At 42.5% G+C, this 26,795-nt stretch overlaps 1 protein-coding gene across 1 annotated transcript in view; it reads right to left on the reverse strand.

Annotated features, from left to right (window-relative positions):
- Positions 1-26,795, reverse strand: part of PAF1 (PAF1 homolog, Paf1/RNA polymerase II complex component) — a 712,617-nt gene that overhangs the window by 417,909 nt on the left and 267,913 nt on the right. The window contains exon 8 of the mRNA XM_044062107.1: positions 14,690-14,758. Within this exon, the coding sequence (XP_043918042.1) occupies positions 14,690-14,758 (69 nt within the window). The remainder of the gene's footprint in view (positions 1-14,689; positions 14,759-26,795) is intronic.

Consider the following 26,795-nt stretch of genomic DNA (forward strand, 5'->3'; position numbering starts at 1 on the left):
CTGAGATTCAGGCATAGTTCCCACAGATTCATAGCCATCCGGCATAGAGGGTAGGAATGTGTGCCTCCCTGCTTGTTTATGTACCACATGACCGTGGTGTTGTCTGTCCTTATTAACAGGTGTCCTTGTTGGAGGAAGGGTTTGAATGCCTCGATTGCATGCCTCACTGCCAGCATTTCCTTTTGGTTTATGTGCATGCTTAGCTGCACTTGAGGCCATAGGCCTTGGATACATTTGTCCTCCATGTGTGCTCCCCATCCTCGGTCTGAGGCGTCCATGGTGATGGTCTGCCTTGGTTTTGGCTTGTTGAAAGACAACCCTCTGTTGGACTGGCAGGCCTGAGTCCACCACAGGAATTCCTTTTGAAGGCATGGAATGATTGGTATCATGGTTTCTAAACTGTGACTGTGCTGAGACCATACACTCCGGAGGTACCATTGTAATTTCCTCATATGCAGCCTGGCATGTGGTATTAGAATTATGCAGGATGCCATGTAACCCAGGGCCTGCAGGATTTTCCTTGCAGTAAGCTGAGTTTGTCTTGTCAGAATCATGAAATAATCTGGAAGTTGTTTTTGTTTTTCTTCTGTGAGAAAGGCCATTTGGGTGGTTGTGTCCAGATCTGCACCCAAAAAGGTTATCCTTTGGGATGGTACTAGTCTTGACTTTTGGATGTTGACTGTGTATCCCAAGGACTGTAGCAGGTGTATGGCATAGGCCAAGTCCTTTATCAAATTTTCCTTGTTGTCCGCTTGTATTAGGCAGTCGTCCAGGTATGGGTAAATTTGAATTCCCTGTAGTCTGCAATGTGCAATTACTGATGCCAGGCATTTCGTGAATACTCTGGGCACAGTAGATAAGCCAAAGGGCAATGCTGAGAATTGATAATGCTCTGATCCTGCAAGAAATCTGAGGTGTCTTCTGCAGTTTGGTCGAATAGGGACGTGCAGGTATGCCTCCTTGAGATCTAGAGTCACCAGCCAAGACTCCTTGCCCAACATGGGAAGAAGTTGCTGTAGGGTCAGCATTTTGAATTTTGGCACAATGAGATAAGTGTTCAGTGCGGACAGGTCGAGAATAGGCCTCCATTGATTTTCCTTTCTTGGTACAAGGAATAGTCTGGAGTAAAATCCTTGGCCTTGTTCTGAACATGGTACCTTTTCTATAGCTTTCATCTGAAGTAAATTGCTGATTTGTTTTAAAGCCTCTGCCCTCTGATTTGGTGGAAGGTTTGGCATTCCGCCTCTTTTTGGCAAAGTGTGAAAGTGGAACCTGTATCCTTTGTCTATTATTTGCAGTGTCCATGTATCCTTTATGATATAATGCCAGTTTTTTGAGAATAAAGCCAGCTTTCCGCCCAAGAGTGCTTCTAGTTGATCCCTGGTAGGCGGAATCAGAGTTAAGTCATTGACCTTGTCCTGGTGTAGTAGTAGTTGTTGTTGCTGTTGCACTACTCCTCCTCTGGTTGGCAGGCTGCCACTGATGGCCTCTGTATGAGCCCTTCGATTGACCTCTGCCTCTAGGGCACCTGTTCCTGCCTCTCTGGGCTCTGTCCGAGTCTGGAAAGGACCAATTCTTAGTAGGCCAGTTTCTGCTGAATCTCGGTGGTTGAACTTGCAGGAAATCTTTAACTGTTTGCACAGATTTTGCCTTTTCTTCAACCTTTTTTAAGATCTCCTGAGCAGAGGAGCCAAATAAATTTTGTTTCTCCATTGGAGCATCCAGGAGTTTAGCTTTGATATGGTCTGGCAAAGATTGCTCCTTCAGCTAGGCATGCCTACGAATAACTGCCCCAGTCATAGCTGATCTAAATGAAGCCTCCAGTGCATCATAGCCACATTTTAAGAAATGATTACTAACCTGTTGTGAGTTGTGTACCAAATCCTGAAGGGATTTACGGTCTAGGGGTTCAGGAGAAGAAAGTTTCTTATTCAGTTCATCTAACAAATATTCCTGGTACTGTATCATATGAAATTGACAGTTTAATGCCCTGACAGAAAGAGTTGCAGAAGTATACACCTTCTTTCCCCATCTCTCTAAAGCTCTAGACTCTCTGTCAGAGGGTAGAGGATTTTTGGCAGTAGCGGCTGCAACCCCTTTAGGGCCCTGAGAAATAGTTTCTGGGTCTGCAGAATGGGCTTTATACAAGTGGAAATGAGAATCCGGTACCCTGTAGTATCTGTCAGGTTTGGCAGGGGCCGGAGGGAGAGTATCAGGGGCTGTACTGACATCATTGTACACATCATCAATTATATTCAGAACAGGAGGTATAGCTAAGGGCCTATGCTGAGGCAAATGCAAAAAGGTCCTTAATCTTTTTCTAGAATCAGAGAAATCCTGACCTTGCCATTGAAAATGCTCTCTCATGGAGCGTAGAGTCTCACCAAAGGAAAACTCTTCAGGAGGGGAGGCCGAAGGGATAGATTCCTCTGCATCTGAATCCTCAAAAGGCGAGTAAGCCCCTTCCTGGTCGAAGTATGGTTTCGGAAGAAGGAATCGCCGAGGACTCGGTTTCGGCCGAAACAGAGACACTCGCGGTAGGCCTAGCCGTGGTTTCAGCCGAAACCGCGGGCCGCGAGTGTCGGTCCTTTTCCTTGCGTTTTTTGACCATATGCGAAGTCGGAGTCTCCGACGGCATTTTATAAGCAAAAGCGGCTCCAAATAATTCGTCTGCAAACTCCGACCGACGTCTAAGAGTTCGTCGGTTGAAGGAGGCACAGGCTAAACAGGCCGATATGTCGTGGTCTGGGCCTAAGCAAGGAAGGCAGTAAGAATGGAAATCCTTATGAGGTATTTGTTTCCCACAAGTTAAACAATTATTTACTTTGTCTGACATCGGCTGAGGCAAGAAAGAGTCCCCAACGGGGTACTTAGCTTTTTTCGAAGTCTTCGGTAGCTGAAATCACTGGATCTGACCGACCGGCACTTGCGAACAGCTTCTGCTTCGGGCACCGCGCGGCAAGAAAGACTGGGGAAAATGGCGTCGGCTGATGCTTTTATACCCCAGACGCTCTGACGTCGGGGAAAGTGCGACATCAGCCGAGGCCAGACCCAGACTTTGGAATCCGGCCGACCGAAGGGCTGCCTGAGGCAGGACAACCCATATGTTATGACTGCAGACGCATCCTTGAAGGACATCAATGAAACCAGTGATCTGGGCAGTGACTTCATTACCGATTTTAACCAAGACCAGACTATAAGATAGATACTGAAAAAGAATTGGGATTTATTTAAAGAAAACAGGGAACTTTTACTACTTCCAGAGTGCCCTTTGGTGGTTTTTAGAACAGGGAAAAACAAAGAAGATGTTAGAAGGTACAGTGCTTAATGCAACCAGTAATGGTTGTAGAATGATCAAATATGGGCGATGATCGTTCTTTATGTGGATCCAAGTGGGGGATTCATTTTGGATATAAAAACATGTTCAGGTTAGAGGAAAATGTAATTGCAACAGCAAAGGTGTGGTCTATGCTGCTCTCTGTCAGGTATGTCCATCATTTTATATTGGAAAGACTGAATGTGCCTTAAAAGAAAGGATGTATTTACATCTTTATGATCTATGAAAAGGCAAAATTACGAATGCCCTGGCTAAACATGTAAGAGAATTTCACAGCCTTTACTTTTATTTTGTAGTTGCCAAGCAGCACCACCAAGGGGCTACAGGAGGGCCATGGCACTTATTTCTAGAAAGGGAAGTATTTTGGCAGCTGGTGTTTCAAGCTGATGTTTGGCCAGGTATTAATGAATTTATCTCCATTTCCAGTCTTAAAATTAAAGGCTTTAAAAAAATAAAACTTAAGGGGCCATTGGCTCAATTCTGACACTTTGATTGGCTGCTGAGGAGTTGACTCTTACATACATTCTTAGCCTTACTTCCTTGGATTTATCTGATGAAGTTTTGCAGCGAAACAAAATGAAAGCGCTCATCTTATTAAAGAGGTTTTTTTAGCAGTCCTACCAATCACACAGCATTTTCTGGAGATTTGCATCTTGTTGTTCTGAACAGACCAGGGCTTGTAAGCTGTTGAACATTTGTGGCTTTTACTTCAGTTTGTAGTTTTGTTGCTTTTTCAGTTTTTGAACTTTGATAATAAGCACGAGTCTTGAAAAGTTGCTGTTGTGCAAGTATTTTTTTAGTAACTCACTCGAGTTACTAAAAAAATAATTGCGTAACAGCAACTATTCAAGACTCATGCTTATTGCCATTTCACAAATAACTTCAGCAACAGAAAAGAGAAAGAGTTGTAGACACATTCAGGAAGCCAATGGCAAGAAAAACAATCAGAGGTCCTATACAGATGCTGCAGAAATCTTGTGAACATTTGTATAAAGGCATAGAGAAACAAGAAAAGGCACAAACAGAAACATTTATAAAAGTCTTAATTAGGCAAATGTTCCACTTACATGAGGCTCAACAATAACTAAAACAGGAAGAGAAGAGATAAAAATGATTTGTAATACAATCAGAGAAGTCTCCCAAGAACAAACAATATTCTTGTGAAAATACAGAATTTAGTAAGGAAGACAGTGATAAAGATCTGGAAGGTTTTGCTTAACAATATTTTAAAATATTAGCAACTTGGAAGCGGTAACAACTGTATTACCCAAAGAGGGTAAGATCTGGATTCATGTAGACCCACTTCAATTTCATAGCATAATTATTAAGTGATTATGACTGCATTAGCTAAAATAATGGTAGTGGTATTTCCAGTGTTGACAGATATGGATAAGTATGACTTTCTGTGGCAGCCAAGCAAACACTTCACATTAAAAGACCAGTGATAACCCAAAGGGAATCCCAAACACTGGTACTGTTGATCTTGATGCAAGGGAAAACCTTCAATACAGCCAGATGTGATTTTATAAGTAGGGGAATGGCAGGATCCGTGTTCTCTGTTAGAATAACAGGGTTAATGTGGAAGAAATTGGAAGCATAGGAGGCAAGAAATAAGGTGGAAAAGGATCCTCTCTGATAGGCTATGCTGAAGCAGAGAAAACAGTCAATGACGCTCTTTCTGCTCTGTTATTTAGCAGTTGTTGTTGTCTTTTGGCTTTTTCCGGTTAGGGATCGCCACAGCGGAACTCCGGTCTGCTAATGATTGGCAGCAGATTTTTACAAACGCCGAGGTTATTTAGTACTTTTAAGAAAAGAAGAGAATTCACAAATTCAAAGATTCAGCTGGTATGGAAATCAAGAAAAGCTAGTTTTATTTGCAGATGACATTATTTTGTACTTGATAAATCCAGAAAAGGACACTAATATTCTAGAACAGTTTGAGATAGTTTCAAATATTTACAGGGCATAAAATAAATGAAAATAAAAAAGGCTGCAGGGGTAAACTATGTACCCATGCATGAAATGTTTTACTTACGGGGACATAAGATGAAATATTTAGGTATATGGATTAAAATAGATTCTAATCTGGGAGCTAGGGATATGAGACTAAACAAAAGAGCACACAAGTTGATAACCTGGATGCTCTTGATTATGGACAACAACAAAGATACAGCAGAAAAAGATTTTTAGTCCCTTAGTCTTGCATACAGTCAGGCATACTTTTATCAACTAGAGTGAAAGCTGTGGATAACAACTAATAAATAATAATAAAGTGTTGAAGGAATTTATGGAGGAAGGTAAGATGACAATATATACACAGAAGATCTAACTAGGAGTATAAGTGGTGGAAATATGGGCAACAGTAGCTGAGTTAAGAAAGCTAATAATTTGAAAATGATTTTCACACTAAGAAAAATAACTCCGTAGCAAAATGGAAAGTATTCTGGATCAGTAAAATGAAATGCTACATCAGGTAAAGACCAGAAATCTATTTCTCCTGAATGCCTGAAGTCAGCAAACATCAACATTATAATGCAGGGACACACTTTACATGGAAATGATATTAACAGACCAAAAGACCTCTGCATTAAAGGTGGACCATCTACAGACCCTGGAAACTGTAGACCTATAAGTCTCAGTAGTCTCATATGCAAAGCCAATGAAAGAATCATCATGGAATTGATCAATAATGGCAGGGGAAACCTCCAGAAAATCGACCCAACCCAGTTTGATTTCATTACAGGCAGGTCATGTCTACTCAACCTGGTGGACTTCTTTGATAAGGTCACCAAAGCAATGGATGAGAGCAAAATGGTTCGTAGTGCCCACCTTGACTTGGCCAAAGTATATGACACAACCCCGCACTTTGGCACGGTTGACAAACTTAAGAGGTTAAGCACAAACTCTTATGTCACCCAGTGGATAGTCAGCTGGCTCACAGACAGGACCTAGGAAGTTAGAATTGGGGAGTCTACCTGTACAAAGAGGTGAGTCATAAGAGGACTCCCTCAGGCACTTTTCCTTTTTGGTATTTACTTGTCTGAAGTCAAGGCCAACGTCAATGGCCTCTGGCTGAAAAAATTTGCAGATGATTGCAAATTAATAGCTGTCACTGTATCACCCACTGACAGAAATTTTCTCCAAGAAGAGCAGACACAAACAACTGGTGCCAGAGCCATGGACAAACTAAATGTCACAAAATGCATTAACATTATCCTTTGGGAAGTCAACCACACCTGCTATTATGTTGACAACACACACCCCTAAGAGTTGACCCAGTAGCATACCTCTCAACTGTACAGATTTCCGCAAAATGTCTAGATTTTTGCCTCATATTTTCATAAAACTGTGGTCTTTTGGCAAATTAGTGGGAAATTATTAAAGACTGAAATTAGAAAATAATGACAGACATTTGAGTTTCAGACTGCTAACCTTAAAATTCATGCTAATTCAAAAAGTGCAGTTGTGTACACCTACCATAAATGTAGATGTTCGACTGTCTTCACTGTTGCAGTCATGACTGTAGGGTTCTCCCCTGCCGGCAGGCAGCCCTCGGTCGGCCAGAATCCCAAAGTCTGGGTCCGGCGTCAGCTGTTCATCCATGCTCCCTGACATCAGAGCACCAGGAGTACAAAGCTGACAGCTGACGCCATCTTCTCCAGTTTTTCTTGACCCAGATGTCAGGAGTCCCAGAATGAAAAAGGTCCCATAACCTTTGCAAATACACCTCAGAAGAATGGTGAAAAAAAGGAAATACACAAAAGTAAAAATAAGAGGGGACAGGAGGGAAGGAAACCCAGACTGCAACAGTGAAGACACTCGAACATCTACATTTATGGTAGGTGTACACAACTGTACTATGTTCATTGTGTTTCACTGTTGCAGTCATGACTGTAGGGTAGAATCCCAAAGCTGAAAGAAAGGGAGGTGGCCATAAAGAGGAAGGGGAGGCTAAAAGGCCCTGCAAGACTGCAGAGGCAAATCCTGCCCTAGACTTAGAGTAGAGGGGTAGATTGTAGTGCTTAGAAAAAGTATGCATTGAACTCCAAGTTGCAGCTTCCAAAATGTCCTTGGTAGGAACTCCCCTGAGGAAGGCCGCAGAAGTGGCAGCAGCTCTGGTCGAATGAGTCCGTATACTCCCTGGGATTTGCTTTCCATGGTGAGAATAACACAATCTGATTCCATGAGCAATCCATTTAGAAATGGTCTGTTTTGAAATGGCTTTACCTTGGGAACTTGAAGCATAAGAAACAAACAATTGTTCTGATTTTCTGATGTCCTTGATTCTGTTCAGGTAAAAACGTAGTTGTCTGTGTACATCCAAGGAATGTAAGATCCTTTCCCCTTTATTTTGAGGAGTGGGGAAAAAGTTTGGCAAGTGGATAGTTCGATTTAAAGCCACTTTGGAAACCACCTTAGGCATGAAGGTAGGATTAGTCCTCAAAGATACCCTGTCCTGATGAAAAATAATATAAGGTTCCACAGCCATAAGAGCTTGTAACTCTGAAACTCTCCTGGCAGAGGTTAAGGCTAACAGGATAGCTGTCTTCCAAGATAAAATCTTGATGTCAGAAGAGGCAGCAGGCTCAAAAGGAGGCAAGGTTAGTTTTTCCAAAACATAGTTGAGATCCCAAGCAGGAATGGGAGGAGATCTAGGAGGTCTTAAGTTCTTAGCTCCTCTTGAGAAACTGTTTCATGAGCTGGTGGGAAAAGATGGGAGGGTCTGTATTATAATGAGCAGAAATAGCAGAGGCATGTATCTTAATGGAAGAGAAAGAGAGACCCTTATGTAAGAGATCTGTCAAGTAAAGTAAAATTAAAGTAATATTAGGAAGAAGAGGATCAGAATCCTGAGCCTGCATCCAGGAACAAAATCTTTTCCATTTTCCTGCATAAGATTTTCTAGTGCTAGGACGTCTGGCTTCTAAAATGACATCCATAACCTGCTTGGGCAGTAAAGAAGAAATCAAAGGCCCTGGATTAACCAGGCCGCCAGGCTGAGAGTTCTGACATGAGAGTGTAGAACCTGACCCTGATGTTGGGACAGAAGGCTCGGAGACTGAGGTAAAACCCAAGGGGGCTCCAGGCATAGGTTTTTTTAGAGTTAGATACCAAAACTGCCGAGGCCAATTTGGAGCCAGCAAGATTATCATCTTGGGCTTGTCCTGTTTTATCTTTAATAAAACCCGTGGAAGAAGAGGAAGAGGTGGAAAGGCATATCCCGGGAGGTTCCTCCAACTGAATGACAGGGCGTCCACTTTCCAAGCTTCTCTGTGGAAAGTCCTGGTGCAATAATTCTGTAGTTGATGATTGAGATGGGATGCAAAGAGGTCTATGTGAGGACATCCCCAGACTGCTGTTATCATCCTGAATATTTTGGTGTCCAGCATCCACTCGTGTGGATCCGAAAGGTTTCTGCTCAGACGGTCTACCAGGAAGTTTTGTTTCCCTGGTAGAAACTGAGCTTGAAGATCCAGATTGCAAGCTAGAGCTGTGTTCCATAGATCCATGGCTAGTCTGCAAAGGGGGTAGGAATGAGATCCCCCTTGCTTGTTTATGTACCACATAACTGTGGTGTTGTCTGTCCGTATTAGCAGTTGTCCTGGTTGTAAAAGATTCCTGAAGGCCAATAGAGCTTTCTGAATGGCTAACATTTCCTTTAAATTGATATGCAGGTGTTTCTGATCCTTTGTCCAAAGGCCCTGCAAACAATTGCCCTGAAAATGGGCTCCCCAAGCATAATCCGAGGCATCCGTGGTTAGAATCTGAGTGGCAGGAGGCAGACGGAAGGGTTTCCCTTTGTTTAGAGCACATGCCCTGGACCACCAAAGAAATTCCTTTTGAAGGCAAGGAAGGATGGAGATCAGTATGTCTAAACTGTGGCAATGCTGAGACCATACACTTTTTAGGTACCATTGTATTTTCCTCATGTGTAGTCTTGCATATGGTATGAGAAGGATGCAGGAGGCCATGTAACCCAAAGCCTGCAGGAATTTCCTTGCAGATAGTTGAGTTAGAGTTGCCAATGTTCTGAAAGTTGAAGCCAGCTGTAATTGTTTTTCGGATGTCAGAAATGCCATCTGGGTTGTGGTGTTTAGAAGTGCACCCAGAAAAGTTATCTGTTGTGATGGTGTCAAATTTGACTTTATGTTTACAGAGAATCCCAGGAACTTGAGGAGGTTCTGTACAAATTCTAGATGTTGTGTGCCTGAATTAGACAATCGTCCAGATAAGGGTAAATTTGAATTCCCTTGAGTCTGCAGTAAGCTACTACTGGAGCCAGGCATTTGGTGAAGACCCTGGGCGCAGTAGACAATCCAAAGGGCAGCGCAGAGAATTGAAAGTGCCTCGATCCGGCCTTGAACCTGAGGTATTTTCTGCGATCCTGCCTGATGGGAATGTGTAAATATGCCTCCTTTAAATCCAAAGTTACCATCCATGCATCTTTGGACAGCATTGGAAGTAGCTACTGTAGAGTAAGCATCTTGAATTTTGGAATCTCTAGAAAGGTGTTCAAGACCGACAGATCCAGAATGGGTCTCCATGAGTTTTGCTTCCTTGGGACTAGAAAGAGCCTTGAGTAAAAACCTTTTCCCATCTCTGAAAGAGGAACCAGCTCTATGGCATTCATAGTCAAAAGAGCTTCCACCTGGTTTAAGGCCTCCGTCCATTGATGTTTTGGAAGGTCTGGCCATCCGTTTGGCCTTGGCAAGGTATGAAAATGGAATTTGTAACCTCTTGAAACCACATCCAAAACCCACTTGTCTTGGGTTATTTGAGTCCAATTTTGATAAAAAAGAGAGAGTTTTCCTCCAAGAGGGGCTTCCAGGCAAGAAGTTCCTGTAGCCCAACAGAGGGAGTCATTGATTTTGTTTCCTTTGAGATTGTGACCTGTCCTCTCCTACCCTAGGGGTGGAAGCAGTCCACTGTCTTGGTCTATAAGCATGCTTGTGTTTGAGGCCTCCCTCTGGAGCGTCTATATCTACCCCTCTGAGGCCTGTCTGAAGTGGGAAAGGACCAATTTTTTGAAGGCCAATTCCTGCTAAATCTGGGTGGCTGTACTTGTATGAAATCTTTAACTGTTTGCATGGATTTCGCCTTATCCTCTATATTTTTAATCACCTCTTCAGCTTTTGATCCAAACAAAACATTATGCTGAACAGGAGCATCCAATAATTTAGCCTTTACTTGTTCAGGTAAATTTTGTTCCTTTAGCCATGCATGCCTTCTAATGACTGTGTCAGAGGCCGCAGCCCTACAAGAAGCCTCTAAGGCATCAAATCCACAGTGTAGACCATGCTTCCCAACCTGTTCAGTGGCATGCAATAAGTCATGTAATTCTTTATCATCTGCACAGGCAGAAATGGAAGTAAGCTTTTGTTTTAAGACAGACAAGAAAAATTGCTGGTATTTAAACATATGAAACTGACAGTTTAAAGCCCTAATGGACAAAGTAGCAGAAGTGTACACCTTTTTGCCCCATCTTTCTAAGGATCGAGAATCCTTTTCAGTAGGAATGGGATTTTTGGCAGAAGCGGCCTTAACTCACTTAGGACCCTGAGAAATGGTTTCAGGGTCAGCAGAAGGGTTCTTGTATAAAAACTGATGAGAATCAAGAACCCTGTAGTACCTATCAGGCTTAACAGGAGCAGGAGGAAAAGAATCGGGGGTTCAATTAGCTTCCGAAAAGGCATCATCCACAATATCCAAAACAGGAGGAATAGCCAGGGGTCTATGTTGGGGAAGAAGAAGAAAATCTCTCAGTCTTTTCTTGGATTCCGAATACTCCTGTCCTTCCCACTGGAAATGTTCCCTCATTTCATGCAAAGTTTCCCCAAAAGAGAAATCCTCAGGGGGAGAAGCTGAAGGAATGGATTCTTCAGCATCAGAATCCTCATAAGGAGGGAAAGAATATTCCTGATCAGAAGAAGAAACTCAGGAAACAGAAGCCTGATCAGAGGAATCATAATAAACATCCTGCCTTGGCCTTTTGTCTGGAGGGGGATGAGAACCCCTAATCATAGTAAGTAAATCCTCCGCCATCTTGAGTAACTGTTTCTGTGACTTGGGAGCCGGTTCAGAAGAGGCCTGTGTTGAAGTCTTTGATTTAGAAGGAGTCTTTGCCTTTGTCTTTGGCTTTGCCTTTACTAGTAGCTGAGTAGGCCTGAAAACCCCTTCGGAAGCCGGTACCTGCACAGCGGCTCCGGACCCATCCGAAGGAGCATTGTCCGAAGGTCCAGCAACAGAAATATTTAAAGGCCTGGTTGGCTCCTCATGAGAGTCCGTTTCGGCCGTCGGTTCTGAAATGGCCGACGACAGGGGCTGCAAAAGCGCCTCACTGACGACGGCCGAGCCTGAAGCTGGCTCCGCTTGTGCGCTATCATCAGATTTGGACCTCGGAGGCCTGTCTTTATCCTTGCGAAGTTTGTGAACTCCGGTAGCCGGGACCGTATCCGATGACATTTTGTAGTTAAAGCGCCTACCGAAGTAATGAAAAGCAAAATCGTACCTTTGCTTAATTGTACGTTGATTGAATCTAGCACAAAACCGACAACTAGCTACGTTACAGGAATACAGTAAGAATGAAAATCCTTATGAGGTATTTGCTTCCCACATGAAATGCAATTATTAACTTTTTCTGACATCGGAGTGGAGCAAGAAAAAAGTTTCCCCAACGGGGTACTTAGCTTTGAGTGGAGAAGAAAGTCTTCAGACTGAAGAAAATCAGAAAAATTCGTCAGGAGTCAGCCGACTGGCACTTGCGAACTGCTATCACTGCACGGCAAGAAAGACTGGAGAAGATGGCGTCGGCTGTCAGCTTTGTACTCCTGGCGCTCTGACGTCAGGGAGCATGGATGAACAGCCGACGCCTGACCCAGACTTTGGGATTCTGGCCGACCGAGGGCTGCCTGCTGGCAGGGGAGAACCCTACAGTCATGACTGCAACAGTGAAACACGATGAACATCCTGTTATTCTACAAACTTTCTAAGTTTGTAACATCAGTATTTAAAAATTGCCCCTATTTTTGGGCCTTTGTCCAAATTTATTGCTCTAAGAGGTTTGAGAGGTACGATTCAAACACTTAGGGACACACAGAGAGTAATCTAGCGTTTGACCATCACGTCTACACTAGTGAGGAAATCATTCTATGTTATACAACTTATAAACAAAGGTATGGCATTTGAGTTCAAGTAAGTCATTATTCCACTGTATTCAGCCTCCATCAGACCTATCGAGTACAATATCCCTTTTGGTATGCATCTAACCAGGCATATCCAACAATTGGAACATCCACACAGTTCCTCATTAAAAGGATACAGGGAATAACATATTCTATGCAAAACACCTCAAGGCCCTATCCCTGTATTCAGTCTCCTGCAAGCTGTTGTGGGGAGATCTATGCCTGACATACAAGGCATTGTCAGACACCAGTCTGATGGACCTTTTGCATATCTGCACAACAAACAGCACCAGAATTACCCAATCTAAAGACATGAACCTTGCCTGCAATATAAACAGGACCTGCTGGAGAGAGAGATAAGTATCCCAGTGACTATATCCCTCCTCTGAAATAGGCTCTCTATTCATGTAAAACAAAGTTCCTCCCTAACCCAATTCCAACGTAAACTGGACAGACTATTCATCCCTAGTTTGGCACCTATGTCTCTAATGGGCACAGGCAGCCTGTAAATAGTACATCCCCAGGCCCCTGCTTGTAAATGTTTCACCACTCAAGCCTCTGCTTACACTTAACAAGGGTATCAGAATTTGTCAGAGATTCGGGATGCATAGCTAGGCTTAGAGAGGCCCTTTTGGTCACTGGCCTAGTAAACACCTATGAACCTATGCAAAAAATGACAGCAAAACAGGGACAACAGGAAGCTAACTTTTCAAGAGAGGCATTTCTGATTCTCAGCGATATGGAAAACTACTTATCTGAATTACGACAGTGGAAAATGCAAGCCAGCACTTAAGTTACAGAATGCCTGAAAGTTGCAAGAACTGCTTTGTTTGACTGCTTGTATATCTCTAACTATAATGCAGTACAGAGTAAGGCCAGGGAACAGAGTTAAATACTGAAGGCCCAATGTAATTATCACTAGACTGTTACCATAATATTGCATGCAACACTCAAGTCTTGTCTTTTGCTTTATAAATAAAGTGGCACTGTTCAAGTACACATAATTGTTTCTTTAATTCTAGGTCATGTATCAATAAAGAACGTGATTAAATTTTAACACATGGGGACATTACTTGGCCAAAATTTTATTTTTAGACACTGCTGCATTTTCCTAGTGTCTCACTGCTAACTGACCATTAGACACTCAAAAAAACAATGGCACATTCATTCCTCACAGGGGAATAAATGTTCCCAGACCATGCAGTCTCTCTAAAGCAACCAAAATTGGCTCTCATACTGTTAGTCTTCCATCCTGTTGCTGGCTTGCAGCACCTGCGGCACTGTAGGGGTCTCCTATGCCCTCTCACAACAAGCACATTCTCCCAACTAAGACACTTAAAAGTGCTACTTTCACTAACTTGGAAGAAGTAAGCCCATGTCACCACATACAACAGCCTTTGTGACCAATAAGACTTTACCTACAAGGGAAAAAAATGGGTGACCTGGAAACCACGACTTCCTTCCACAGGATGGGCAAGCTGGTACTAGCCACGCACCACTCTGACCCTCCCCCACACAAGCTGTTCCAGCATCTTAGCCACTATTGCAACTCTGATCACCTGGGTTACAATAAAGGCTTGACATCCCTGTATGTCACAGAACCAGGTGTGCTGACAAGGTCTTTTCATCACCGCAAATTATATATTTCTACTTATTTCTAAATCATAAATGTCCCTCCCACAAGTGTTTAAAAAATAGCCTGCAAATTAGCCAGATGTGTTCTCGTCTCTGTCGATATATTATGTCAATTTTCTTTTAAGACAAATGCATAATTGCAATATTCTAGAGCTGTCAGTGCTTTGTACTTTTTATGCCAGCTACCCAAACATGCACATCAACATTCAATAGTTAGTTTATGATGGGAAACTGTACTCCATACAAGACAACTCTGCAACACAAAACTTGGTTTTAATATGTTATGAAAGATTGGAAATGTCTTTCAAGTTGCTGGCATTCTGCAATCACTTTTATCACCAACGTGTTTTGAAAAATGTCTTGGCACTGTTGAATCCTGCCCCCTTGTGGCTAATTTACTGCATTTTCTTCTTTTTCTTGCTAACACATTTTGGCTTCCTTCCATTTTAACAAATATTAACTAAGTACGTTCATCATTTAATTAAGATCTTGTACATCAATATCCAACTTCCTATTACAATCTGCAGTGCCTTACCCTAAAGTCTGGAAAGACGGGCATTTCTTCCACAGGAGTAACTCGAGGCTTGCTGTAATGTTGGGTAATCTGTTGAAACAAAAATCAGGTCAGTAGTTACCATGCAGGTCTGAGAAATGGTAACTGTGTAAATTGCAAACAGGACATGCGCATGATTAACCATCTTCAGTCATACTTGTCTAATGAATACAAATGCAAACTACATGACAAACACTTTCAGTAATGTATGGATAGTAAAGTTGCGTTAGAACTTACTATAGCAGCAAACATCCGACTGATCACTGCTGCAGTATTACTGACTAATGGGATATCCATACATCCAGATAGCATACCAAAGCTTGGGTGCTCTCTCCTCATGTCTCACATCTGACATGACATCAGCCCAACAGAGCCAGCAGTGCATTAGGGACACACATATCTGAATCATCACAGGACTTGTGGGCCACAAACAAAGATACTGAAGCAGAAGTAAAAGCAACTATATACATATGTACAAGTCAAAGAGGAGGAGGAAAAACATAAAAATCCATCTGAAAGAATGAAAGAAAAAAGGGGGAATGAATGGGGAGGATGTAATAATGCAACAATGATCATTTGGACATCTACTATTATAAGTTCTTACACAACTGCACTACATCCTTCCTTGATCACTAGTGCAGTATTACTAGTTGTTGGGAAATTCACAAAGCTGATCTAACAGGATAAGGAGGAGGACACCTGAACAGGATTATGGTGCAAAAGGCCCAGTAAGAAAGGCTTAGCAAATCCTGCTCTAGTTTTAGAGAAACCATCAATATTGCAATGTTTTGTAAACGTGTGAGCAAAAGATGACATGGCTGCTTCAAGAACAGATCTAGACGCTGGAACAATGCCCCCGAGGAAGCAGCAGCTGCAGTGACATGCACTTTAAGTGGAGCTACAAATTGCTTACCATGGAAGGAATAAACAGAGATAGCCTGTATATACACAGCTGGAAATATAGTCTGGAAGTAGGAGCACCCAAGGTCTAGTCGTGAAAAGGTACTAGAGGCTGATGTGATTTTCTGATAGACTGTCTTGTGAAAGGAAATCCTGAGCTGCCAATGCACAATCAGTGAATGCAGAACGTCTCCCCATTACTTTCAGGACATGGGAAAAGAGTAAGCAAGTTAATGGTCTGATTCAAGGAGAGCTCATTAACAATCAATCAGAGGCATAAAAGCGGGGTTAGTTCGGTAGAGTAACCCCATCTCCTATGGAAAATATGAAAGAGAGAGGTAGCCATCAAAGACTGCAACTCTGATACCCATTTAGCAGAAGTCAAACCTATAAGCAACAATGTTTTTCAAGTACAGAATGCAGAAGCAGCAGGCTCTAAAGGAGATAAATTGTGCTTTTCCAGGACACAGTTCAGATCCTAAGGAGGAGGGATAACTTTCCTTTGTCATCTAATATACAGGAAGCATTTCAAAAACAGTCCAACCTCAAATTGTGATGAAAGTGGTGGATTCACAGCAAAGTAAGCAGAAATGGCTGACAGATGAGCTTTAAAAGAAGAGAATGCCAACCCACTGTTGAGCAGTTCACACAAATAAGCCAGAATATTACCCCTGCTCTGTTAATAAGGGGCCTTTCGTTGTCACCTAAAGGAGAATTATTTCCATTTGGAGACCTAGAATTTCCTGGTATTTGGTTTTCTAGCTTCCTGTAAAACAATGAAAATTCTATCGCCTAAAGAGTCAGGTTCAAAGTCTGCAGGCTGGAGTGAATTAGTGTGCGAGCAAGTCCATCCTGTGAGGTAACTTGTGATGACTGCCTCTGGCTAAATGAAAGTGAAGGGGAACCCATGATGACTGGGCCAAAAGGCAGTCACTAGCAAGACTTTTGGCTTGTTCTTCTTGATCTTTAAAAGGATTTTGCAGAAATCAAAGGAAGTGGAGGATAAGCATAAAGGACCCCCCCCCCCTTTTACAAGAAAAAGTTGTGATATCCATTTCCTAAGTCTGAGGGCATGGCAGTCTTGAATAAAACAGCCTGAGCTGTCTGTTATGTATGGAGTGGAAAAGATCTATTTGTGGAGAACCCCACTGATGACCAAGGTCCAGAATGACCACTGTTTAGCAACCATTTGTGAGGGTTTGTTCTCTTCACAAGGTCTGCTACTGTGCTCCTTCATTAGGGCATGTACACAGCTTGGAGAAAGATGTTGTTTTGAATAGTTATCACTCAAGCTATTACAGCTAGTCTAAAGAGGAGGCAAGACATGGTGCCCCCTTGCCTGTTGATGTATCACATAACAGTGGTGTTATCTATGTAGATCCAAAAACGACCAGGAGTCCAGAGATAATGTAGAGATTGAAAGGATGAAATAAGAGCCTTCACATCTTCTTTATGTTTATGTGGCCCTTTCATTCCCTTTGTGATCACACCCCTTGCACCCAGATGGCCCTGGAACAAGTACCACACTCCAGATATGAGGCTTATGTGAACAAATCCTGGCAAGTGAAAGAAATGAGAAAAGGCACTGCTGGGTTGAGTAAAAACTGGTTGATCCAGAATAGAAATTAATTCTTGATGAAGGGTAAGAGAGTAATTAGGATGGTTAACGGATAGCAATGCAGGGTCCAAACAGACTTCAGATACCAGTGAACTCTTCCTCATGAGGAGTCTGGCATAAGTATCATGGGAATCATAGATGCCAAATATGCTACGGCTATGAGAATCTCTCTTGCAGAGGTCCCTGCCAAAGGAAAAAGGTTATGAATATAACCTATCAGGAAGACAAAAGTACAGTTCTGTACACTTACCATAAATGTAGATATTCGAGTGTATTCACCGTTGCAGTCATTACATTTGTGTTATCCGCTTGCAGTAGCCCTCAGTCGGCCTGATTAAAGTCTTAGGTCCTGCATCAGTTGCTGTCTCTTCTTCTGTGACGTCAGGTCGTCAGGGGTATAAAACATGCAGCCGACGCCATTATATCAGTTTTTCTTGCCCCAGATGTCAGGTGCCCCCTAATGGGAAGCAAGTAAATCTATAAATATACAAGGTTATACCTCCAACAAAGAAGCAAAATATACCAAAAAGCTTTTAAGCATAGTAAAGGAGAGTAGAGGTATAGCCAAAAGAAGTCAGGGGGGCTGGAGGGAGGGTAACCACAACTGCAACAGTGAATACATTTGAACATCTACATTTATGGTAAGTGTACACAACTGTACTATGTTCTTCGTGTGTCACTGTTGCAATCATCACATTTGGGTAGATTTCCAAAGCTAAGGATGGGAGGAGGAATTTAGATAGCATTAAGGCCAGCTATAAGGCCCTGCAAAGCCAGCTCTGGAGTATGTACAGAACTCCAGGTAGCAGCTTCTAGGATGTCTCTGGTAGGGACGCCTCTGAGAAAGGTGGTACAGGTAGATGCAGCCCTAGTTGAGTGGGGTCTAATCCACTGGGGGACAGGTTTTCCATGGTGCTTACAGCATAAATGAATGCAATGGCTTATCTATTTAGAAATGGTTTACTTTGAAGTAGCTTTCCCCTCTGTCCCTGTAGTGAATGCCACCAGCAGTTGTTCAGATTTCCGTTGAGGTTTAGTCCTGTTCAAGTAGAATCTAAAGTTGTCTGTGCACATCTAAGGAGTGCAGTATCCTTTCCCCTTTGTTCTGTGGATTAGAAAAAAAGGTTGGCAAATGAATGGACTGATTAAGGGCCACACTGGATACCACCTTGGGCATGAAAGAGGGATTGGTCCAGAGGGACACCCTGTCCGCATGAAAGATGATAAAAGGTTCCACTGCCATAAGGGCTGTAATTCAAATACCATTCTTGCTGAAATGATTGCTAAAAGGAAAGCTGTTTTCCAAAAAAGGAATTTTAAATCTGCAGTAGCAGCTGGCTCGAAAGGAGGAAGGGTGAGTTTCTCCACTACAAAGTTAAGGTCCCAAGCTGGAGTTGGAGCTCTCCTGGGTGGTCTTACATTTTTGGCCCCTCTGAGGAACTACTTGTGCAGTGGATGAGAGAAGAGGGGAGGTTCTGTGTTACAATGAGCTGAAATGGCTGAGGCGTGAATTCTGATGGAGGAAAAAGACAGGCCCTTGTGAAGTATCTCAGTTAAGTATTGAGGTAAACTGGGCACTGCTGTGCTCATCCCTTGAGACTGAATCCAGGCACACAATCTTTTCCATTTTTCAGCATAAGATTTTCTAGTACTAGGCCTACTTGCCTCTAAAATGATATCCAACACTGGTTTACTGAGGGAATGGTAAAGGAGAGATTAGGTAATTAGCCAGGCTGCTAGGTACAGTGTTTGAAGCGGAGGGTGCAGAATCTGGTTCTCCTGCTGAGACAACAGGGTAGGAGTCTGAGGCAGGTGCCATGGGGCCAACAGTGATGCACTGCGCAAGAGGGGGTACACCAGTGTTGGCGTGGCCAGTCTGGTGCAATCAAAATTGTCCTTGGTTTGTCTTGTTTGATCTTTATTAGTACTTTGGAGAGCAGAGGCAGAGGAGGAAAGGCATAAACGGATAGGTTTTTCCAGCTGAAGGACAGAAAATCCACTTTCCAAGCTTGTTTGTGGGGAGCCCTTGTGCAAAATGTGTCCAACTGATAGTTCTGGGGGGAGGCAAACAGGTCTATATCTGGGCTCCCTCATTTGCTTGTCAACATGTTGAAAATCCTTGGTTCCAGTTTCCACTCGTGTGGGTCCATGAGGTTTCTGCTTAGTCCATCTGCCAGTGTATTTAGTTTTCCTGGCAGGAATTGAGCTTGTAGATGCACTTGGTAGCTCAAGGCTGTGTTCCACAATGCCATGGCTAGTCTGCAGAGGGGGTAAGAATGTGTACCCCCCCCCCCGCTTGTCTATGTACCACATAACAGTGGTGTTGTCCGTCTTTACCATTAACTGTCCTAGAAGAATGTGGTCCTTGAAGGCTGTCAGAGCATTCTGTACAGCTAACATTTCTTTTTGATTGATATGCAGGTGCATCTGACTTGGGTTCCATTTTCCCTGAATGCACTTCCCTGCCAGGTGAGCCCCCCATGCATAGTCTGATGCGTCTGTTGTTAGGATTTGGGTGGCATGGGGAAGTGTGAATGGTAGTCCCTTGTTTTGGTGGCAGGCCTCTGCCCACCAAAGGAACTCTAGGCGTAGGCAAGGTATGATAGGAATCATTGCTTCTAGATCCTGTGAAAGGTGACACAATAGGCTTTTTAAATACCATTGTAGTTTCCTCATATGCAGTCTTGCACATGGAATTAGAAGAATGCAGAAGGCCATGAACCCCAAGGCTTGTAGTATTTGCCTTGCAGATAGCAGGGGTTTTGTAGCCAATTGTTTGAAGTAGGTTGTCAAATGAATTTGTTTCGCTGGCGTGAGGAAAGCCATCTGGGAAGTTGTATTCAAGCTTGCTCCCAGGAACATAATTTGTTGACAGTGTACCAGATGTGACTTCTTTTTGTTGATGGTATACCCAAGACAAAACACCCTTTGAACAAAGGCCAGATGATTCAAAAGTATGTTGTGGCTTTCTGCCTGAATTAGACAATCGTCCAGGTATGGGTATATCTGAATATTCCTTTGCCTGCAAAATGCAATGACTGGAGCTAGGCACTTTGTGAATACCCTGGGTGCAGTAGATAAGCCAAAGGGCAGTGCAGAGAACTGAGAGTGCATGTAGCCTGCTTTGAAGAGTAGGTATCTTTTGCACGACTCCCTGATTGGGATGTGCAGGTATGCTTCCTTTAAATCTAGTGTTGCCAACCAGGCATCTTTGCCTAGCATAGGAAGCACCTGGTGAAGAGTCAGCATCTTGAATTTTGGAATCACCAAAAAGGTATTTAGAATAGACAGGTCCAGGATAGGACGCCATGAATTGTCTTTTCTGGGTACCAGGAAAAGTCCCGAGTAGAAACCTTGTCCCTTTTCCTCTTCTGGTACCAATTGAATAGACTCTATGCTTAAGATAGAGAGTACTTGCTTTTGGGCCTCTGGCCACTGATTTGGGGTAGGTCTGGCCAACCGCTTAGTGTTGGCAATGTGTGGAAGTGAAATCTGTATCCTTGGGACACTATATTTAAAACCCATTTATCCTGGGTGATGAGTTCCCAGTTCTCTGCATGAAGAGCAATCTTTCCCCCCAAAGGGGGAGTCAATTGAGAAGTGCTTGGAAATTTTAAAAACAAGTCAGTGAGACAGTTTACCATAGGGGGGAGTTTTATTACTCCCAGATTTGGAAGTGGAGGTCCCCCACTGCTTAGTCCTGTGCATACCCTGGTACTGAAGCCTGGGTGCTCTGCTGGATCTGGGTTTGGACTGAAGGCCTGGAAGAGGCAGAAAAGGACCAATTCTTGGAAGGCCAATGCCTACTAAATCTTGGAGGTTGTACTTGTAAAAAATCTTTAACAGTTTGCATAGATTTTGCTTTTTCCTCCATCTTTTTAAGAACTTCATCTGCCTTGTTGCCAAACAGGTGGTCCTAATTTAAGGGAGCATCCAGTAATTTCACTTTAACAAGATCTGGCAAGGATTGCTCCTTAAGCCAAGCATGCCTTCTAAGTACAGACCCAGTTACAGCAGCCCTGCAAGATGCCTCTAGTGAATCAAAACCACATTGCAACTTATGTTTTCCAACTTGTTCAGCAGAATGCATTAAATCCTGCAAATCCTTATTTTCAGCACAATCAGTAATCAACATCATTTTCTGTTTAAGCAATCCAGTAATATGCTGCTGATACTTAGACACTGGGAGTTTAAGGCCCTAATGGCCAAAGTTGCAGAAGTGTACACCTTCTTACCCAATCTATCCAGCGCCCTGGAGTCTCTATCAGAGGAGGTAGGATTTTTGGCAGTAGTAGCTTTAATGCCCTTCGGTCCCTGTGAAATGGTCTCAGAATCCGCACTCGGATTTTTGAAAAGGAACTTGTGAGAATCAGGAACCCTATAAAATCTATCAGGTTTTGTGGGAGCAGGAGGTAGAGAGTCAGGGGCCAAGCTAGATTCCGAAAAGGCATCATCAACAATGTCTAGTACAGGAGGTATGGCTAAAGGCCTGTGCTGGGGCAGGAGTAAGAAATCCCTAAAAGCCTCTTTTTAGAATCAAAGAAACCCTGGCTTTCCCAACGAAAATGCTCCCCGAGAGTATGCAAGGTTTCACCAAAAGAGAAATCCTCTGGGGGGAGGAGGGGGGAGCAGAGGGAATAGAGTCTTCAGCATCAGAATCCTCACAGGTAGATAAGGGTAAATCCTGGTCATTAAAGGAAACAGAAATTTTAGAATCCTGGTCAGAAGTATCGTAAGCAAATTCAGTCCTAGGTCTTCAGCCGTTCTTATTTGTTTTTTTGGGCATAGAGGCCTGACCATGCGGTCTGGGCATCAGTTTTCTAGGCATGGTTCGAATTTTAGGCCTTGAAGAAGAAGATGGTATTGGTTTAATATGCAAGTCAGTAGGCCTGAATACACCCTCAGGAGCCAGTGCCTGCACAGCGGCTCTGGACCCATCCAAGGTAGAGACATCCCCGCAGGTCCCACAGCTGAAGCATCTCTTGGAGTACCGGACTCCGAATGGGAGGCCTGCGAATCTAAAGTAGCGGGTATCAAGGGCTGCGAAAGCGCCTCACTGAGTACCGGCGCACTGGCAACTAGCTTAGGAGAAGCATCGTCGGCAGCTTTGGACCTAGATGGCCTGTCTCTGTCTTTATCTTTGCGTTTTTTCGGAATGTCGGTAGTCGGATGGCTTACCGAAGACATATCAGGATAACTGAACCGAGCACCAAAATATTTAGAAGCGAAAATATACCGACGACAGATAGTTCATGGTTTAAATAAGGCACAAAACTGACAGCGAGGTATGTCGTGGTCAGGGCCTAGGCCAAGGAATACAGTACGAATGAAAATTTTTATGAGGTATTTGCTTTCCACAAGAAATGCAATTATTTACTTTTACTGACATCAGTTTAGAGCAAGAGAAAGTTTCCCCAACGGGGTACTTAACTTTTAGTTGAAGACTTCGGTTCTGAAACTCAAAAATGAAAATTTTAGGAGTCGGCCAACCGGCACTTGCGAACTGCTTCTGCTTCGGGCACCGCACGGCAAGAAAAACTGATGTAATGGCATCGGCTGCATGTTTTATACCCCTGACGACCTGACGTCAAAGAAGAAGAGACAGCAACCGACGCAGGACCCAAGACTTTGTTAAAAAGGCCGACTGAGGGCTGCTGCAAGCAGATAACCCAAATGTGATGACTGCAACAGTGAAACACGAAGAACATCTTGTCCGCTGGAAGAAGAGTGGTCATTGACAGTGTGTCGAGTCAGCCTACTAGGAAAGTCTGATCCTGGAATGGAATGAAGCAGGACTTCATGTTCAAACTGAACACCAGATTGGTCAGAAGATCACAATGAATTACAAATGAGTCACAAGAAGCTCTTGAGTGGGAGCCTGAATGAGGAGAGAGCCTAGATAAAGAAATATTTTGGATAGCCTGAAGTTTGCAGAAGGCAATGACAGGAGCTAGGCACTTTGTGAATACCTCTGGGGCAGTAGAAAGATCAAAGGTTGGGGCAGTAGAAAGATCAAAGGTTAACAAAGAAAAAGAAAATTATATGAAGAGACACAAAGCTTTAAGAATTTCTTGTACTGCAGATGAATACTAGTATGAAGATAGGCATCCTTTAAATCCAAGCCCATCTACTGAACCACGTGAACATTTCAATGTATGTATTACTACATTTTCTGCATTTCTAGCTAGCTGCAGTATGTTATATTGACCATTTGAGTTATGGAATGATGAGAACAGTATCCCAAATTTATTCTCATAGTGTCCACCAGGAAAACATGGCAAGGTAACCTAAAATCTAATTTTCAGTGCACTGGAGGCCAATAAACTTTCACCAGCTCTAACCAGCAATTTTGCCTCCCATTCAAAATGAAGTGTAAGAACAGGCAGTGATTTTGAGGTTTCAGACAGCATAAACAAAACTATGCCTTCAAGTGTCATCGATTAAATTATAGCAAAGATCTGACCCTTTTTTGTGTACTTATAAGTGTTGCAGCTGCAGGCTGATGTGTTAGGGCCTACATGCTTGGGAGAAAACTTGAGTTTCAGAAAATCTTCAAAAGCTTTGGGAACAGGAACTCAGATTCTGGTAACTTGAACAATAGTTTGATTTCTCTTAGGAAAAGAGAATCCACTAATGAACCAGTTTAATTTCACATACTGCTGATAATTTCACCAAAGGGAAATGTCTCAAGACCAGAATTAATATATGAGGAGGGGTTCACTTTATAACATCGAAATATTGAAATGTCGAATTTCAGTATTTCGAAGCTATAAAGTCGAATGTTACAAATAGCGAACGTTCATAATCGCGAATTTGACGTATGTCGAAAATATGTCGAATTCGCGGTTATGAAGTTGCGCTACATAATGTCCGGGTTTGTGGTTTGTGTTTTGTTGGTGCGTGGTGCCGTGTTTGGATGTAGGTGTTATGTCAGGTAAGTGAGTGTTTTGTAAGGGTTTTGAGTGGGAGTTAGAGTGCGTGTGAGGGACTGGAGAATGTGCGTGTGTGAGTGAGTTTTTGTGTTGTGTTTGTGCGATCTCGGAGTTAGTATATATAAGTAGGGGGGTGTGAGTTGTGTGTGTGTGTTGTTTTTTTGTTTATGTTGTGATGTGGGTGTTGTGTTGTATGTTTAGTGTAGTGTGTGCGGTGTTTTCGGTTATGTGGTTTCGGTTTTGTTTGTCGGTGTTTTGTGGATTCGGTTTTATAGTCTCGAGATACTGAAATTCGATATTTCAGCATTTCGAGGTTATAAAGTGAATCCATGAGGAGACAGCATCTGGGCTATATAAATTTAATCCTTACCTCTCAAGACAAAGGAAATTGGTTACTTTTCAGCTATCTTTACTTTTCTTGGTCCCTTTGCATGGACCAGCAAACATGTGTGTTCTGAACATAATGCCGGATTTGAGCTGGTCCTGCAAAGTGACAATGCCAGTCCCAGCTGTTATTCAGATGACATTGAAGCCATATTACATTTACTTATTTACACAATTTGTTAACTGGGGTAGAACACTGATCCCCACTGGACCAATTTCAGTCTCAGCCCAGAAAGTGAACACACATCAAGTGGAAAAAATGATTTAGGCAATAAAAGAGCACACCAAAAACAAAGGAATAGTTAATACACAATAGAAAAAAAAATGATTGAAAGAAAGCAGTCACCAGAAACCACTATGTACAATATTTCCATCAGTTAGAGTAGCAATATGCTACAGACGAGATTCTATAAAAAATGACAGGCTGTGTGTACCGGAGATTGGGGAGACTAGTTTACATGATTTGAAGCAAAGCATTTACAAGCAGCTTGTGCTGAGAAATGTTCTCAAAATGATGCCCCAAAGGAAGGCATAGCTATAGGGGTCTTTAATATTTGAGGGAAGATACCTCCAGAGATTGGGTACAAGGGTAGAAAAAGAGTAGTTAAGAGACCTTTTTTTTGCCAAATGTCTAATCAAAAGATGGCATCAAGAGAACAGAAGTCTTGGTAATAGGCTCAGGACAGAACCCTCTAGCACTGTTTTTGCTATATGCTAACACACAATGGTATAAATGTGGGTCCAGCATGATTCTTTTAATAGATGGTCTTTACTGAACATATAACATTCATAATGTTACACTTCAGACATTTTCCTTATAAAAGAGTTGTACAATAATCAAAAGACTGTCACACATTCTAACATTCCCTTTGATCCTAAATTAACATAATTCTTTCCCCCCAATATTCCACATCACATTACACAGTCTGTGAATTTCAGATAAGGACAATCGATACTCGTTTCTATTTCAATATATATAAAAAACTATTAACAGTAACAACTTAACTTGCACTAAAAAGAAAAACAACTTTGCAATATTTATTATTTAGCAGTTTCCCACACAATACCATTTTTCGGTTCCCTATTGGATGATCGAAGACGCATTCTTTTGAATGCTTCTTGATCGAACTTGAAAGCGCAAAATGGCATACAAGTGAATTCTTTCCTTGGGAAAGAAACTGCTTGTCCGCCTTTGGTATTTTGCCGTTTTCGTCACTGTAGTGCGATCTCGGAGTTGGAATATTTAAGTAGGGGGTGTGCGGGGGGCACAGCCCCCCACATCGGGGGTAGGGAGCAAAGCCCCCCACTTTATGTGATGTTTTAAAGTTTTTTTTTTCTTTTTTGGAACAGCGATTTTTTTTCCCTGGGGAAAAAAAATTGCTGTTCTGAGTGTTCGGGATTGTAAGCTTTCAGTTACATGGGGTCGATAAATCAGCATTCACTTTTCTAAGCATTCGCTGATTTAATATAGACCCCATTTTTCACATCACATTGACATCAACATCCAGGAATCCACAAAACATCATCTACATAAGCTCATTACAAGAATATACAGGACTCTTAATAAGTGGGAAGAGGTATTTCCTTATGTCAAAAGCCACAACTAGCAATCTTCTTTTTTATATAGAAATGCTATTACTTGCACAGCTTTAAGGAATTTATATTGTCCAGCACACTTTCCTTTCTTGCTCGTCAATCCCTTTTTCTTAATTTCTCCAAATCATTTGGGTTTCTACTACCATGACGGGAATGGACCCCATTCCTAAGTCAAAGTATGATTAAAGTTCATGAAATTAGCATTGTTTCACTCTGATGTCATACACAAGTGCTCTTCACAGCACCCGCAGCATGCCCAGTAATGACTCCTCCTGCAGTTTGTACAGAGTTACATGTATCGATAGCATAATCTAAATATCACTGTGATGCTTTTTTATAAGACCTGTTGCTCCTACTAGTACTGGAACTACCTGGGTATCCTTTTTCCACATTGCTTTTGTTTCTGCTTGCAAACCCTGATATTTTATGACTTTACAGTTTCCTGCATACAGAAAGATAGTCAATGGGTGTCGCAATTTCAATGATCAATGCTCCTTTTTGTCTTCTTTTCTTGGACCACTATATCTGGTTTTCTAGCATCTGTTTTTTGAACTGTTGGTAATGGATGATCCTATGTAATGTAGACTTCATCATTTTCTATGATGCTTTGTGGCTCATGTTTCCAGTATTTTTCAACCACTTCAATGCCATAATGTTT

This window comes from Protopterus annectens, chromosome 1.part0, assembly GCF_019279795.1.
Source record: "Protopterus annectens isolate FY-2018-M chromosome 1.part0, PAN1.0, whole genome shotgun sequence".
NCBI classification, from domain to species: Eukaryota; Metazoa; Chordata; order Ceratodontiformes; family Protopteridae; genus Protopterus; species Protopterus annectens.